Raw genomic sequence first — 12952 nt, forward strand, 5'->3', positions numbered from 1 at the left:
TAGTATTATTCGAAACAGGAAATGTTGAAAGGACAAGAAGCTCGATTTCCCCTTTCCATTAGATAGGTGTGAAACAAAATGTCAGCCAAAAAGGGCACACTTTTTATATGATACACAGTATCGAATAAAAATAAGAATTCCACAAGCACAAACACCCTCTATTACACATAAGAGAAAACACCTCATACCTCACCAATCATGGAGTAAAAAACAAACCAATAATACATCTACATGGAGCCAAAAACTTAGAGCTAACGAGACTCAGCAGCTATCGCACGGCTCAACTTGCATGCCGGAGCAGGTCGTTCTGGAGCCCCGATTTGCCTGCATCACAGCCAAGTGCAGTCCTGACTTCTCCAGTCATCGTGTGCAGTCCGCGGAATAGATTCCAGAAGCACGGTGGGATCATGCTATGTACAAGCCACTGGAAATCCCAGGTGTTAGCATGAGCTTAGAAGAAGAGTAAGAAAACATTCTGCAAGTGGAACCTAAATCCAAGCGAGAGAACCTCGGTCATTAGCAACTTGAGGGCGGCCTCTGGTTGGTGTCGGTGGTCTGTTAGCATTCAGCTCCTGATTCCAGAGGGAGAGATGATCAAACTTGATGCATATGCTTTCAAAGACATGTTGCCTGCATAATTATTAAAGTAGTGTACCTGCATCCACGTGTCTTCTATCTGGCGTTCGGGAGAAGTTTCAGGAGATGAAATTGCGGGCGGCAAGGGATGGATTAGTTTGGGTACAACCACTAAATCTCTACCCAAAACCAAAATTGCACCGGCATTATTTGCAGTACCTACAGATATTTTAGAATTGATAATATTATAACCCCAATAAGAACAAGCCAACAACTGCATAGAACGTATAACACAGCCCATAATCTTTGTATTAAGTTAGAACATACCACAGTAGTTTGTTGCTGAAAAAAGTGTGATTAAGTGCCCCTGAGCAAATCTTTCAAATCCGTCCATCACACACTCATGTGCTCGAACGATTAACTGGAGATCATTGTTATTGCAAAATTCCATAACACGGTCGGGCTGAAAAAAAAGAAACTTTTATTAACAATAGAACAACAGAGAACCTATGATGAACACTGTACCTTTCTATACTAGAACAAATCATCATCATGGAAAAAAATTGAATACATATAAAATTTGTACGAGATAATTACATACTGAAGAGTTAATATAAAATTGATTTCGTGTGATCAATCAAAACATAACTTGAACTTATGGGAATCTCAAGCTAATGAAGTTTATAGCACTTGCAACTGTTGTTTGAATTAAAATAGATAATAGGAGGCGGCCCTACTGCAGATCTTAAAACCATTTTTAACAGAAATAGGTCTCTTCACAAGTAGAATACAAAGTACCCACACATATATTGTGCATGCACAGAGAGAGCGAGAGAGAGATAACTAACTGTTGTGGGATACGTACCCCAAAGGTTACCAACCCAGGACCTCTAGCATTTGGCCGCAGTCCTTCTACACTGTCATTTTCAGTAGGATCAGACCTACAAGGAAACATCCACATAAATGTTACAAAATCAAGAAATTATAATAATAATCATTAAACATATGAGCAAATGCATGTACTAACCATAACAAGTCCATAAGAACTAAAGATCCCGCTTCCATTGCAATTGGGCGTTGAATACTCTCAATCTGTTCTATATGGTTTATTGATCTCCCAATACCACCATGCATACAAATGATCTTTTTCTCTATTAGAGCAGCAAGAGGAAGCCAGTTGAACAGTCTGTTTATCCGATGCCATGTCCATATTCCATCTCTCTCACCCTGGTTCACGAAACCATTAGAAGGCCTATGCATTAATCCCATGTAAAGAAGACAGTATAAAGTGCTGTGATTTACCATACGCTCAATGCACTCGATCCTAAAGCCAAATAGTGCATTAATATCTGCAGCTTCATGATTACCACGAATTAAATGAATTTGATGGGGATGCTCAACCTATATATTTGTTAAGCCAGTTTGTCAATATGTATAAGATGAATTGTAAGTGAGAAGATAGAACCCAATTGAAAGTTGACAAATTGACTAGTACCTTCATTGCAAGAAGAAGGGTTATAGTTTCCAAACTATGCTGGCCACGATCAACATAATCTCCCAAAAACAGATAATCAATATATCTGATAATAGACGTTACATAGTCAACAACTTAGTATCAAATGGTACCAAAATTTGATAGATGGAAGATTTGCAAGTTCTGTGTTTTGTGGGTATGCTTCATGAATTCATGCATTCAGACAAAAAACAAATGTGCTGCATTACTATACACACATGTATACATTAACTCAAAGGGAATGTGTTCATGCAGCAGAAGTTGTGCATTAGTGAAGAGTGTTAATAGTGATATTGGGTACCAAATCGGCAAGGCATATTTACAGGATATGCAAGTACATGTTGCAAGACCTGAACAGTCAAGATACTGTAGCAGCATAATAAAATTTATAAAGTATAAGAACATACGCTATGTCTCCAGCAGTTGAAGGTGATCCATACTCATCGAAAAGTCGCATTAGATCCCCAAATTGGCCATGCAAATCACCAAAAATCTTAATAGGGGCCTTCAGCTGCAGAACACTAGGTTCACTTGCAAATATCCTTTCAGCACTATCACAAAGATCTGCAATCTCATTGCAATCCAAGAAAAATTGTCTACGAACTGGAGGTTTCCAACCACGAGGTTTCAAAAGATGAGCAATCACCTGGTCAGGTAATCTTCAACTTTAAGAATTCTTTTATCAATATAGAATATAGGATACAACTACCATGATCTTAAATGAGTTAAACCAGTAAAATGTCAGGCCAAGAAAATCTTAGGGGAACTATTAGGAATGTAAAAAATGTAAATCTCTAGCATATTTTGTCACATTTGACAGTTCAAGAAATATGAAGTTCATCCCCAGTATATTCCTTTTATTAACCAGATGGCACACCAGAGTATATTTTTAATGTCTTGTGGAAAATATACCTTCTTTGGTACACTGTTAATTGACATTTGGCGATCTAAAAGTTTTCTAGCTGCTGTTGCACTTTCTGGAGTTCCATAGCTAACACGCCGGCCTTCATTTTCAAACTGATCAATTGAAAGCTGTCTCACCATACCACCCAAAGCACCACCAGTCTCCGCAGCTACAACCACCTGGAAATTATCAATAGCATATGCTTATAAACAAATTAAACCACCCTATACCCAAAAACCACTAAACATCGTCAAAAGTATAATTTCCTTATAGCGACACTTACTGCTCGATGATGAAGCCGAACTCCAGGTGGGACTGAATCATTTGACATAGAATCAGGCTTGATCAGAGAGGATATTTGCTTCCCACTGGGGGTAGCCTCAGCCCCACGATCTCTATCAGGCAACTCAACTTCTCCGTTAACTTGTCGAGCTTTGGCAGCTGCTAGTGCAGCAGTGATAGCCTCAGCTTCTGCTGCTGCAGCCTCAACTAAGTACTCAACACCTTTGCTAGATCTTCTGACCAGGAATACCATAGTTAGTCACTGAACTTGAAGCAACCCAGATAGGCAAAGTACAGAATGAGATCATCACCATTTACCTGGAACCTTGGAGCATTGCATTTTCTGTGCTTATATCTGTATAAATATCACCATTTACAGGAGGGGCAACAGGATTTCCAACCACGACTGCACCATCGGCAGCAGCATCAGACACAGGTTCCCCATTTCTGTACTCAGTAAATCCATATCTACCTTGTAACCTCCCCTGCTGTATATTGGATGCTGCTGCAGCAGCAGCATGAGAAGCTGCACTAGTTGTCTCTGCAGCAGCAAGGTCTTCAGCAACAAGCAAGTCATCTAGCAGCACCCCTGTGGCAACAAATATTTCCAACTATTATCATAGACTGCATTCCCAACCATCACAGATTTTTATATATGAATGACATGCAGTTTGAAAGTTTATAGAAGAATTTCTTCCTGAACACCTTCATGATCTAGGGGCCACTTAACTGGTAAAGCAAAGGAGGCAAATAAAAATCCCAACACTGTAATAAAGAAGCACCTTAACACTTAAATTTACAGCCTTGAGTTACATCATAGTTCGTGAAATCATCAAAGATCTCCTTTATTTACATCCAACATAAGCATAGTATAACTTGACAGCATAGTAAATACTCCCTCCGTCCCATAATAGATGTCACACTTTCCTTTTTAGTTTGTCCCACAAAAGATGTCACATTTCTATTTTTGAAAAAAGTTCCCTCTAGCATTAATATAAAAATTATATTTTCTCTCTCCATTTAACACACAAAACAAAACCTCCTAAAATCTCGTGCCGTCCCACAAGTGTGACATCTTCTATGGGACGGAAGGAGTACTAATTTCAGTTTTAACTTTAAATTCCAACTCGAAATATGTTAACTTCCTCAATAGACAGGTTATCAAATTTTGATTCCTTACGTTCAAAAAACATTAAATAATATAACAATTGCAGTTAGCATAAATTTATAAAAAGTCAGGATGTCAAGCAAATAGTGTATAGCATTTCTTTGCTGAAGGTATCTTGTCTTACCACCACGCAAACCACCATAGATGAAGATCAAATCACCAACGGCAGAAGCAGCATGCCTACATCGCCTCGTCAATTCAACCGCTGCATCCCCACCAGCAGCATCAGCACTGAATTTTCCAGTCCTTGGACTAGTAACAACAGACTTTGTATCACACCAGACTCCAGCAGCAGTATCCAAAACTACACAGAAAAGTAAGTAAGAAAGGTATGCTTGACATATTAACTTCATCACCTTGTTTAGAATAACTCAGGTTTCTCTTTTCAAGCACCTATTTCAATTTTCAATTTTGTTGATAGCCATTTATCATAAACCTCTGTCAGACCCACAAATATAAAGTGATCCGTCAATGAATAAATATACAATCAACCACATATTTTCAATTTTAATCTACAACTCCAAAATCTCAATAGCATTTAGACGGTCAAAATTGATTAAAACACTTATGCAAAATCCAATACAACTTCCCAACCTGTAGTAGAAGTACTGAGAACTAAAAGCTTGGACTAAATAAAACCAAAAAACCCCTCAAATATAAGTAGATGACGAGACATAGCAACAGCAAACTTAATAGGTACCAGCAATGCTTGATGAGTCCTCTACCATCCGTCCACCGCCAAGAGCCCCACCAGATACATGAAGGCGTGCATTAACAAAAACCTAGTTACAAGATTACAGCTATAAGTTTTTCAACTGAGATGATGAAAGACAAGTGATATGAACATATAATAGCAATAAACTTTGTTTTATGTAACTGAAAGCTAAAATCAAGTGATATGAACATATAATGTCACAATAAAGAACTTACAGCTGCATGTTGATATCTTGGAGACGGAGAAACACCAGGAGCAATGGCCCACTCCCAGCGACCATCTCTATGTTTGGCAAGGCCATATGCACTAGAAAGTGGCTGCACAAGAGTAGAAATGTAAATGGACCACCAGTGAAATGAGGCATTCTCACTGCAAACAACCTTTGTTAAAATATTATTACAACAAACAAATCGATGATTCATTCAGGTAATTGACTTCGTCACGGCTACTGTATATATTATATTACTCCCTCCGTCCCGCTTAAGATGACACGTTTTCCTTTTTAGTTTGTCCCAACTAAGATGACACATTTCCTTTTTTAGAAACTTTCTCTCTCCAATTAATACACTCAACAACTTTTTCTCACTCTTATTAAAATATCCATCTTTCTTTATCTCTCTACTTTAATACTTACACCCACATTTTCTCTCTCCAATTAAACACTTTAATCAATAACTCCTAAAATCTCGTGCTGGCTAAGCAATGTGTCATCTTAGCCGGGACGGAGGGAGTAGTCATATACTCGTTTTCGAACTATTATTATACTTGTTCATGCATCAGTGAGGAGATAATGGGAACTACTGCCCCCCCCCCCCAAGACTTTGTCAGCATCGATATCGGCAGTTCTAACCAAAACAGACTGGACATGTTCGCACCTTGTGCAGTATGTACTAGTCAAAGATAGCATGCAAGTACATTATTTGAGTGGACAATGCAAATGATATTATGATTAAAGCTTCCACATAAAGAACAGAGCATGATGTAAAAAAATGAAACAAACACTTCGGTTCATTGGTTGCCATACTAACCACACTGCTTGCATCCCTCCCACCACAAAGCAGAAGAAGACCATCAGAGCGTGCACTTGCAGTAGCATACCTGGACAATCGAGATGCAAGACAAAATATTTTTGATAAGTCAGTTTAGATAGGAGAGAGATCCACATGTGGCACACAAGAGGATACAAGAGGTTTCTATTTGAGCGCACTGGAAAGTAAAATCACTAGCTCCAATATTTCACCAACCAGTTGTCTAACTTGTAGTTTAAATAAAAAATTGTGGGCTATAGGCCTTCAATGTAGTAGAAACATGAAATACTAGGCCCCTGTTGGATATATCCTACTCAAATAAGCAAACGGTAAGAAAGATATTAGAATTTTTCTCTAACGGGACTGTTTTCTTACGTAAGCCAGTCAAGTAAAATAAACTCAACTAATGACTTCAGTCAGTGTTAAGCAAGATCAAACAGGACGTCATTAATTTAGATAGAAAATGTGAAGGACGAACGGAAAGAACATGAATGGAACGAAAAGAAATTGAGAACTAAAGGGTCACAAGTGACAAACTCACATGCAAGGTGGCGGACCTTCACCCTCTGGTTCCAGTTTCCGCCATTCATAAGGCTTTGCAGCAGTGTCCAGAGCCCATACATCAGCTAAAGGACGTTTACCTAAGAAACACACACAAAATTATTTTCTTACAGAAATAACAAATTGGAGAAGGACGAAACCAAAATGCTAACCATCATTTCCGCCAATTGCCATAAGATATCTTTGACCAACCAAAGCCATGACATGGCCATAGCGAGGCCCTGGTCCAGGACCTTGAACCACAACCCTAAGCAAAAGGGAAGTTCAGGTGACACAGATTAAAATAATTTGCTAATAAAGAAGGAATGTATGAATTAGTTGTAAATGCAGATATATGTGCATAACTTCAATTGTAGAAAATACTAACCTATGCCATCTCGGCCGTTGTTGAGTAAGGTCCAAAACATGAAGATCTTCTGCAGACAAACCTGCTGGTCCAATCCCACCCTGCAAGGAGAACAATGATAATGTGAGAATGTATGCATAATTGAAGAAAATGAGGCGACTTTTAAAACACAACATCCGTCCACACACCTGGATAACAACCATGGTACCTACAGTAGTTGCCACATGAGCTGCCCTAGGCGTGGGTGGTTCTCCAATTGGAGTAATACTGTAAAGATTTGAAGTTATAGCCTTTAATGGAAAGTTCAAAGTAACAGAAAACATGCCCGTAACAATCAGAAATGAAGAGTAGAGAACATGATGATAATTTAATAACTAAACTTACCGAGACCATTTATTCGTCAAAACATCATAACAGTGTACATCAGCAGTGGCACCAGCCAACCCTACAACAAAAAGCTATGCTTCAGTATCATTGATAGATTTAAATTCAAGAATAACAGGAGAACCAATTTCAGGCACATTGATGCTTACTTTGTGTCTTCCCTGTTACAACAAAAACATGGATAATGCGTAACTAACTTACACAACCTACAGATCTCGAACCTCCACTGCTAGGTCTTGTCATAAAATCCGTGATAAACAAATCAAAAATTCACATTTCAACTCCAAATCTACAAGATGATTCTTTCAACAGCACTCATCAGAAATTATAGCAGCTATCGTGGAGGTCTTAGCGACATTCAAAGTCAAGAAATCCATTTCCAACCATAAACAAACATGAGCAGTAATCAAACCAAGCACAAGATTAACGCAAATTGCCATCTTTCAGCATATATAACAAAAAAAAAATAGATATACCGATAAACCTTTGAAATGTGCAATCTGAAATCAACGAAAACATTACAAAATTAAAACAGCACATACGAATTCCTGCACTTCCGGCTGACGAGGGAGTTCCTGATGCGCCAGAATTCCCTTCAAGTGCTGTGGCTCCTCCGAAAAGAATTAGTCTGGGGCCTATGTATCCAGGAGTCCCCTCCTCCCCAACGGCAGGTACGGCTGTCAGTGTATGGCCACACCGCGGCCCAGGACCATCCTCCTTCTTCTCCATTATAGCGGTTACCACAGTATAAGTAGGCGCACAGCGTGGGCCAGGCACCGCGGCACCACCACTATTACTGCTATCATTAGCTTCATCGCTGTTACTACTCTGCTGCTGCAGCTGATGAGACGACGAGGAATCGGATTCGGTTGTGTGGTCCCCACCATTAGCCGTGGCGGGCTGCTCTGATGGATCGTGATCGGGCTCTGTAGCCATAGCCGCATCCACGTCCATTTATAACTTAAAACCCTAAATTTCAAAGCTTTACACTAAGATCGGAGCTAAATCCTCAGCGATTCGTATTTTCAATCTTCATTCTGCCAGAAGAGAAAAGCAAGCCCTAGCTCCGATCCTTGAAAATCTTGGCCCAGAAAAAAAATCTATGTATCCAGGAAGGCGTGATGAGGAATTCAGTTGGAGAGGAGGCAATGCAAACGCGCACTTCTGTGTATGTCAAACCCAATCGAGTCTCTCTCTCTCTTTTGTTTTTCTACAAAAAAATATAGATATAATATCTGGTGTGGAATAAAGAGATGAAGAAGAAAAAGAGGAGAAAAATTATAGTGAAATTGGTTTGGGGTTTTGTTACAGTGGCGGTATAAATGATTGGGTGAAGTGCGTGTAATGTGTGTACGGCACTCCGACTAAACACTGCGACGGCGGAATAACGACATCTTCGGAATGCCCAACTTGGTAACTTCGAATTTCGGTACAACCTTCACTCAAACGAGGCCTACAACTACAACACTGTGTATTCATATGCTTTCGACAAAATACTTACACTGTTATTAAGATACAAAAATAATAGTAGTACGTCACTTTGGCATGAAAAATGCAGCCACGAAATTGAGTTTAATTTCATTTGTCTAGTTTTGATCCAATTTTAATCTGGGAAACAGAATACGGCCCTTTGGCATGAAGATTGCTTCCAGGGAATTGAGTTTTATTTCATTTGTTATGATTTAATCCAATTTCTGTCATACTCATCTGTCTCATCGCATTTCTTATGAGTGTGGAAATTAAGTAAAATTGAATCAAAAAATAAAGTATAAAAGTAAATAAAATAAACAATTGAAAAAAAATTAAGTGAGAGAAATCAAGTGTGACTATGTTTTAAATACGCTCTTAGAGCATCCGCAATGGTGCTTAGGCCAACAATAGGCCAGCCATTCTCTCCCCTGCCACGTCAGCAACACTAAAAAATCCACTTGCCACATCAGATTTAGGCCAGCCATAGGCCAGCCGCAATAAAAATAATTCAAAATATACTACATTTACGGAATTAAAATTACGATTAAATTACGGAATTAAATTTACGACACATATACGGGAAAATTCATTAATTGCATTTAAAAAAGTTACATAGATAAAAAAAATTTACATTTAAGAAGGTACATAATAAAGAAAAAAAACTATCGCCGTGCAATCCTCCGTGCCCACAACTCTTCAATTATATCCTTTTGGAGTTGAATATGAGCATCCACTTGGCGCATGTTGGCAAATTCCTTGAGGCGGCCGGCTTCATCGAGAGGTACCCCACGTCGTACACTAGGGGTGACCGTTCCGTGGCTTGGACCGGCTTCATCGTCACTGACCCAACTAGTCAGTTGTACGCCTTCGTCTTCGACGATCATGTTGTGCAGGATAATGCAGGCGTACATTATCTGGGAAACGCATCCGACATCCCACAAACGCGTTGGACCCTTAATTGCCGCCCATCGAGACTGGAGCACACCAAATGCGGGCTCCACGTCCTTGCGCGCCGACTCCTGTCGTTCCGCAAAGTAGGCCTTCTTTTCATCACTTGTTTGTCTGATCGTCTTCACAAAGACCGGCCACCGAGGGTATATCCCATCCGCCAAGTAGTAGCCCATATCATGCCGGTTGCCGTTGGCCACAAATGAGACGGCTGGACCGACGCCCTGGCACTTCTCGTTGAAGAGGGGAGACGAGTTCAGGACGTTGATGTCGTTGTTCGACCCGGCTACCCCAAAATACGCATGCCAGATCCATAGCCGGTAATCAGCTACGGCCTCGAGGATTATCGTCGGATTCTTTGACTTGTAGCCGGTCGTGTAGGCCCCCTTCCAGGCAGTCGGACAGTTCTTCCACTCCCAATGCATACAATCTATGCTGCCTAACATCCCGGGGAACCCATGCTTCTCCCCGTGCATCTGCATCAAATTCTGACAATCTTCGGGAGTAGGGCTTCGAAGGTACTGCTCACCGAAAACGCTTATCACGCCCCCACAGAACTCCTTCAGACATTTCAGGGCTGTCGACTCACCGATGTGGAGGTACTCATCTCACATGTCTGCCGCGCCTCCGTAGGCCAACTGCCTGATCCTCCGTTCGTACTCCTCAGCATCCCCACCACTACCACCACCGCTACCACCCGCGTTACTCATCGCGCGATGATGCTCTTGTACAGAAAGTTAGAGAGAGAGAAAACTCGTTAAAACAAGTGGTGCACATGAAAATGAAACGAAAATCGCGTTTATATAGGTTTGTAAAAAAAAAAAAAATACAAAAATCGGCGCTGGCCGATCGCTGGCCGATCGGGCAGCCACAATGGCGGCTAGCCGATTGGCCAGCGCCCACCAATCGGCCAGCCCACGCCGATCGGCTGGCCGGTATACCGCTGGCCGCCTACAATGGTTCGGCTAGCCGACCGGCCAGCGCGAAGAATCGGCTAGCCGGTCGCTAGCCGACCATTGCGGATGCTCTTAGCCTACACCAGGGTAAATACAAGCATTTTTCAGGCTATCTCTGTAGCCAACCATACAACCAAGCAGATATGGTTTATTTGCTCGTGTACTCAATAAGTATAAACCGCATAGGCTAAAGCGTTTTTAAACACGCACCTACGCGTTTTAACTAGTTATGTAAGTTAACAAAACACCCATTTTAGGAGCCTTTTAATGGCTTTAAGTGTGTTAAAATTTGTTCTATATGAAAATGGCTTAATTTATTGAGATGATCGAAAAATGAATATAACTCGATTGTAATAAGACAATTGAGTATAACTTTAGTCGTTGAAATCATAAACCCAAATATATCTGTTAAAGATTTGACACTTCAAAATATTTGAAAATTATTTATTTGAATTAGTCTTAAGCTCAAGTTCATAACCAAACTATGAATAATGACTAATTCAAAATTCTTATTTATTGTAATAGTAATAAATTCAGTCGATTTTTACGCAATAAAAGTTTTACCAAATAAGTTAATGGGATGTTATTAATTTAAAATTTAATAAAACATAATCTAAAGTATTATTTCCTCCGTTTCAGCTTAAGTAATCAATTTCGTTTCGGCATGTGATTTAAGACAAATACATTTATTAAGTTAAATGAAGAGAGAATAGAGTAATATGGTTAATAAAGTAGAAAAATAAAGAGAGAATTAAAGTATGAGAAAGTAAATGTTATTTTTTGCCAAAAAAAAATCAATCAGTGGGACAATCCAAAATGAAAAGTTGATCACTTGCAATGAGATGGAGGGAGTACTATCTAAGACGTAGGATTATGGGTTATGGTAACCATCACCCATGAACAAGTCAAAATGAATGTATAACTAACTAGATACATCACAATCTATGATTTTCCGTACGTATCCTTTATGGTGTATATATTTTGGAACCGTCATTTTTCACGAGTTCATTAGTATAATTGTGAAAACATGAGTCATGTATCTCTTGTTATATGGTATGTGTTGGAGTGTGATCAAATACTAACTAATTTACAGTAATAACTAATAACTAATTTCAATTTTGTATGTTAAAAATATCAATACAAAGACATAACTTTATCAACTTTCTTGTGTTATATACTTATGTCGTTGTCTTGATATTTAAATTTACATGTTGTATTGATAAAATTATATCATTGTATTGATAATTTTAATACATAAAATGGAAAGTTATTAGATAGTAGTACATGATTCTCAATAGCCATGTCAGTGTTCCAATGTATGCTCAAAGCTCATGATGAATTTAACAAGATTTTCACGAGGCTTTGTGATTTTTTTTTAAAAACAATTCTCACATTCTGAAACTAAATTAGTCCATATTAGCGACCCTATCCAAAAATCTCTAAAAACACAAGAACCTAGAATTCATGCAGTCAAACATGGTTTTAAACCACTCTTGATTTTGCAAGTCATTTGTCCTTTGCTCGAGTCATTTTACCTAGCAAAAGAATAAAAATGGTCCTATAATTTAAAACCATTAAATAAACAAAAACAAATTTTTGAGTGCCCAGATGAACTATCCCTCCTACATACGCATGCATTCGATGCAGGGGATGACAAAAATGATATACTGCTTCTGTTTCATAGGAGTAGAGTTACTCCTTTTCAGTACGGAGATTAAACATATTAAGTAAAGAGAGTAATAAAAGTAGGATAGAGGGAAAAGTAGAGAGAATAAAATAAAAAAAAGAATAAAGTAAGTGAGGGAAAAAGTTTTACCTTTTGCTAAAGAGGGAAATGACCCTACTATAATGTAACGTTCCGAAATAGAAAAATGACTCTACTACTGCGGAATAGAGGAAGTACTACTACAATGCAACTAGAACTAGTGTTTTATAAATCGGATCGGATTAAGGGTTGATCAGTTTTAGCTGTGAATTAGTGCATTGTCCAATGTGTAGTTCAGTTTAATTGACTTGAGTTGCACGAATCTTCAAATTTGAAACGTTTAGTTAAAATATTTTGAGAAAAAATTTGTGTTCTACTATAATTTTTTATTTATTT

The 12952-nt window shown here is 38.9% G+C and overlaps 1 protein-coding gene across 7 annotated transcripts; it reads right to left on the minus strand.

Moving 5' to 3' along the window:
* Positions 1-24: 24 nt before the first annotated feature.
* On the minus strand, positions 25-8937 carry LOC125217667 (serine/threonine-protein phosphatase BSL2-like). Of its 7 annotated transcripts, XM_048119186.2 has the most exons (22): positions 8020-8935; positions 7478-7538; positions 7282-7360; positions 7115-7194; positions 6900-6994; positions 6728-6827; positions 6187-6256; positions 5374-5475; positions 5144-5225; positions 4568-4747; positions 3594-3864; positions 3277-3511; positions 3002-3172; positions 2497-2735; positions 2072-2156; positions 1879-1977; positions 1604-1803; positions 1442-1517; positions 904-1039; positions 656-795; positions 509-572; positions 25-424 (listed from the first exon to the last, which is right to left on the minus strand). In XM_048119186.2, the coding sequence occupies exons 1-22, from the start codon at positions 8429-8431 to the stop codon at positions 411-413; spliced, it is 2991 nt and encodes a 996-aa protein (XP_047975143.1). In that variant the 5' UTR covers positions 8432-8935; the 3' UTR covers positions 25-410. The 7 variants fall into 7 exon arrangements, with proteins under 7 accessions (XP_047975143.1, XP_088919131.1, XP_088919130.1 ...); XM_089063005.1 differs by having other exon boundaries at positions 25-572; positions 1604-1977; positions 3277-3508; ... (1 more) ...; positions 3748-3864; positions 8020-8937; XM_089063004.1 differs by having other exon boundaries at positions 25-572; positions 1604-1977; positions 3594-3681; positions 3748-3864; positions 8020-8937.
* Between the last annotated feature and the right edge of the window lie 4015 nt (positions 8938-12952).

The sequence above is a fragment of the Salvia hispanica genome, chromosome 1, assembly GCF_029641045.1.
Source record: "Salvia hispanica isolate PSC_SH4W2 chromosome 1, Shi_PSC_v1, whole genome shotgun sequence".
NCBI classification, from domain to species: Eukaryota; Viridiplantae; Streptophyta; class Magnoliopsida; order Lamiales; family Lamiaceae; genus Salvia; species Salvia hispanica.

Bases quoted from the DNA above. Each gene is read 5' to 3' on its own strand.
- LOC125217667 (XM_048119183.2), bottom strand. From the start codon at position 8,431: ATGGACGTGGATGCGGCTATGGCTACAGAGCCCGATCACGATCCATCA. The intron at 5,476-6,186 runs GTTAGTATGGCA...ACTCTTGTGCAG, and splicing joins GGAGGGATGCAAGCAGTGTG to CCACTTTCTAGTGCATATGG. The intron at 796-903 runs GTATGTTCTAAC...AAATATCTGTAG, and splicing joins TTCAGCAACAAACTACTGTG to GTACTGCAAATAATGCCGGT.